Here is a 3,412-nt window from a genome sequence, read left to right as displayed (position 1 = left end):
ATATATATATATATGTGTGTGTGTGTGTGTGTGTGTGTTTGTGTATGCACACGTATATATATACATACACACACACACACACACATATATATATATATATATATATATATAATATATATACTTACAGTATATATGTGTATATATATACGTGTGCATACATAGATAATACTTTACTTTTTTTTTTTTCTTTTTTTTTTTAGGAATGTCCGCTGTGGGGCTACAGGGAGAAGGATGCCTGGTCCCAATCCCCGTTCCGTTTTTCTCGCCTCTTACGGTCCAAGTGGGAATACTTGGTGGCAGCATTCTTTTTCCCCCACCACAGGTAGGCAAAAAAAGGAAACGAAATTCAGAGAAATTGTACAGGACAGCAACAAGGGTTTGGGGGACAGCATAATGGAGGGACAGTAACAGTATACTAAAAGTTTCATCATTTCTCTGTGAGCAGAGTCCTCCTCTATCACAGACAAAATGTGTGGCTCTGGTCCGTAGGGGCGCCCCATATAGACCCTAAAGTATCAACTGCATGAGGGGGCGACTTAGGATGAGGTGGATGGATGGGGTGAAAGGGGCTTTGGGGAAGAGGGGAATGTCTATTGAGGAAGGACGGGAGAGGACAGAAGACAGGGGTGAATGGAGAATGGTTGTATATGGATGATGTTGTGATGCATGAGGTGGAATGGGTGGAGGGGATGGGGGGTGAGGTAGTATGTGTGGGAAAATTTGACGCAGCCCGAAGGGATTTCTCCCCGTCTTCTCCTTTTCTGCATGATGGGACGGAGATGGGAGGTCGCCGACTTAATGAAGCGGCCTTGCTGTGGATGTGCTCTGTCTTGCGACAATACTTCTGACCCAGGGAGGGCAGTGGACAAGATACAGGGATGACTCATCATCCAGGAGGTGCCAAGATAAGAGAGATGGTAGAGGGTGGAGGGAAGTGGAATGCATTGGGGATGGAATTTGTGGGAATGGTTTATATGCCTTTGCTTTTTGGCTACCTCCCTTATTAGAGGGAAAAGCCTTTGGAACATATATACATATACCAAAGGTTTTCCCCCTACACAGGGGAGTAGCCAAAAAGAAAAAGGCATAGAAACCACTCCCACCCATTCCATTTCCAATATATTCCACTCCCCTCCACCCTCCTCCCTCCCTCTTATCTTGGCACGTCCTGGATGACGGGTCATCCCTGCATCCTGTCCACTGCCTTTGGTATATGTACATATATATATATATATATATATATATATATATATATATATATATATATTCATATATATATATATGTGTGTGTGTGTGTGTGTGTGTGTGTCTATTTATATATACTTATATATGTATTCTTATATATATGTATATATATATATATATATATGTATACTTATATATATATATACATATATATATATATATATATATACCATTCCATATACCAAGGTCTTTTATCCCTTTACCTGGAAGGTAGCAAAAGCCAAAACGCATATACCTACTCACCCATTTCATCTCCAACCATTCCACTCCCATCCACCACACTTTCCTCCCTCTCATCTTAGCCCCACACGGGTGACGGGTCATCCCTGTATCCCGCCTACTGCCCTGGGTCAGAAGCAATACAGCAAGACACAGCATATCCAGATCAAGGCCGCTTCACTTTTTCGGCAACCCCCACCTCCATTTTCTTGTACAGAAAAACTGAAGACGGGGAGACATCCCTCCAGGCTGCGTCAAAATATAATTCACACATAACCACTCTAACGCCCCCCACCCCCACCCACTCCCTTGAATCACAGTATCATCTATACATTGCATTTCTCCACTCACCCCTATCTCCTGCCCTCTCCCTTCCATGCTTAGTAGACACCCCCCTCTTGCTCAACATCCCTTTTGCCATATATATATATATATATATATATACACACATATATATATATATATATATATACACACATATATATATATACATATATATATGCACATACATGCATACATACATATATATATACATATATATATATACATATATATATATATATACATACATATATATATATACATACATATATATATATATATATATATATATATATATATATATATATATATGTATACTGTATATATCAGGGTTGGGTAGCATTTATTTCTTGTCATCAAGCTATTCTGTTCAGCCATGTGTGACCCCTTCGGCAATAAACAAGTTAAACAAATCTCAATGAACTCCTTCCGTACCGGATGACACTTACCCCCGTCTGCCGCGAAACAATTCTATCAAACCCTAAGTATCCCTCTCGGTCTCGGAAGAATCGAGATGCCAACAGGAACATGTCGCGAATATTAATGTCCTTGAGAACTCGCGCCAGCCGATCTAGAAGCTCACCCCTAATCAGTCTTAGCTACATTATTTGCCACCAATAAATCAAGGATAAAATAATGTAGGCTTATCGGTGCATCACATATGTATAAACAGAAGATTTGTGTAAAACTCAGAGAAAAGTTATATATATTCTGTTAATTTCAAATACTAAAGTATATGGTACAATGTTTGGTTTCTTCAACTGACATTCTCTATTCATTCCTCTATTATTTTGTATGAAGAAATATAAGATCGACAACTTGTTATCTGCACATTAGATGCAGTTTTGTGAATACGCACTGTACACAGCCGAGCGAAAATAACATACTCCAAAATAAAATTATAAAATATAGCAGAAATGCACCACGACTGAATATAACGGTAAGTCGTTCGACCCAAGAGCTCATTTTTTGAACGAGTGGGATAACGTAAAATATGAACACACAATTACGTTAATTTACTTCTGCATAACTCCACTCATATTCAAACTTGTTTAGGTTTCTATTTTCAACTTTTGCACTAACTTCAACTCTGGCTCAAATTAATATTACAAGGTATAATTCCTAAGTCCACGTCATCTACCTTGTGCCACCCATCCAGATAACACTTTCAACATTCAAATGAGCTTCTGAAACAAAGTTACATGTACATAAAAATCATTAAACGCACAGCTATAATGCACCGTACTTACATGAGAGGTTGAAGGAGAAGAGAACACGCCGAGTGTGCAGGACATATAAGTGAGCTGTGTACTCACATTCTGGACGAACGAAGCATTTATGAATTTTTCATTCACCTAGAAGTAAACATAGTACTATTTTGGGGGGGTTGATGAGTTTATTACAATAGCAGCATGTATGACATGCCACTTGTATCATGCACTCCGCCAATGTCGAACTTCTTATGAAAAACATTGTTTTAGTTAGTAATATGTGTTGTAATTACGTTAGAGAATCGCAACATGCGTATTTTCTTAAAGTATCGGTCACCCCAAACTTGATTTCTATTGGCCAGAAACTTTCCATGGGCGACTATTATTGGTCAGGAGGAAGGTGTGACCACCAAAGT

The 3,412-nt window shown here is 38.9% G+C and overlaps 1 protein-coding gene across 1 annotated transcript in view; it reads right to left on the bottom strand.

Annotated features, from left to right (window-relative positions):
- Positions 1-3,129, bottom strand: part of LOC143029161 (cytosolic 10-formyltetrahydrofolate dehydrogenase) — a 136,315-nt gene extending 133,186 nt beyond the window's left edge. Inside the window, exon 1 of the mRNA XM_076191644.1 lies at positions 3,036-3,129. Within this exon, the coding sequence (XP_076047759.1) occupies positions 3,036-3,080 (45 nt within the window). The 5' untranslated portion in view covers positions 3,081-3,129. The remainder of the gene's footprint in view (positions 1-3,035) is intronic.
- Between the last annotated feature and the right edge of the window lie 283 nt (positions 3,130-3,412).

The sequence above is a fragment of the Oratosquilla oratoria genome, chromosome 10, assembly GCF_046742065.1.
Source record: "Oratosquilla oratoria isolate Oo_2021 chromosome 10, ASM4674206v1, whole genome shotgun sequence".
NCBI classification, from domain to species: Eukaryota; Metazoa; Arthropoda; class Malacostraca; order Stomatopoda; family Squillidae; genus Oratosquilla; species Oratosquilla oratoria.
This window is presented reverse-complemented; position numbering and strand designations above follow the sequence as displayed.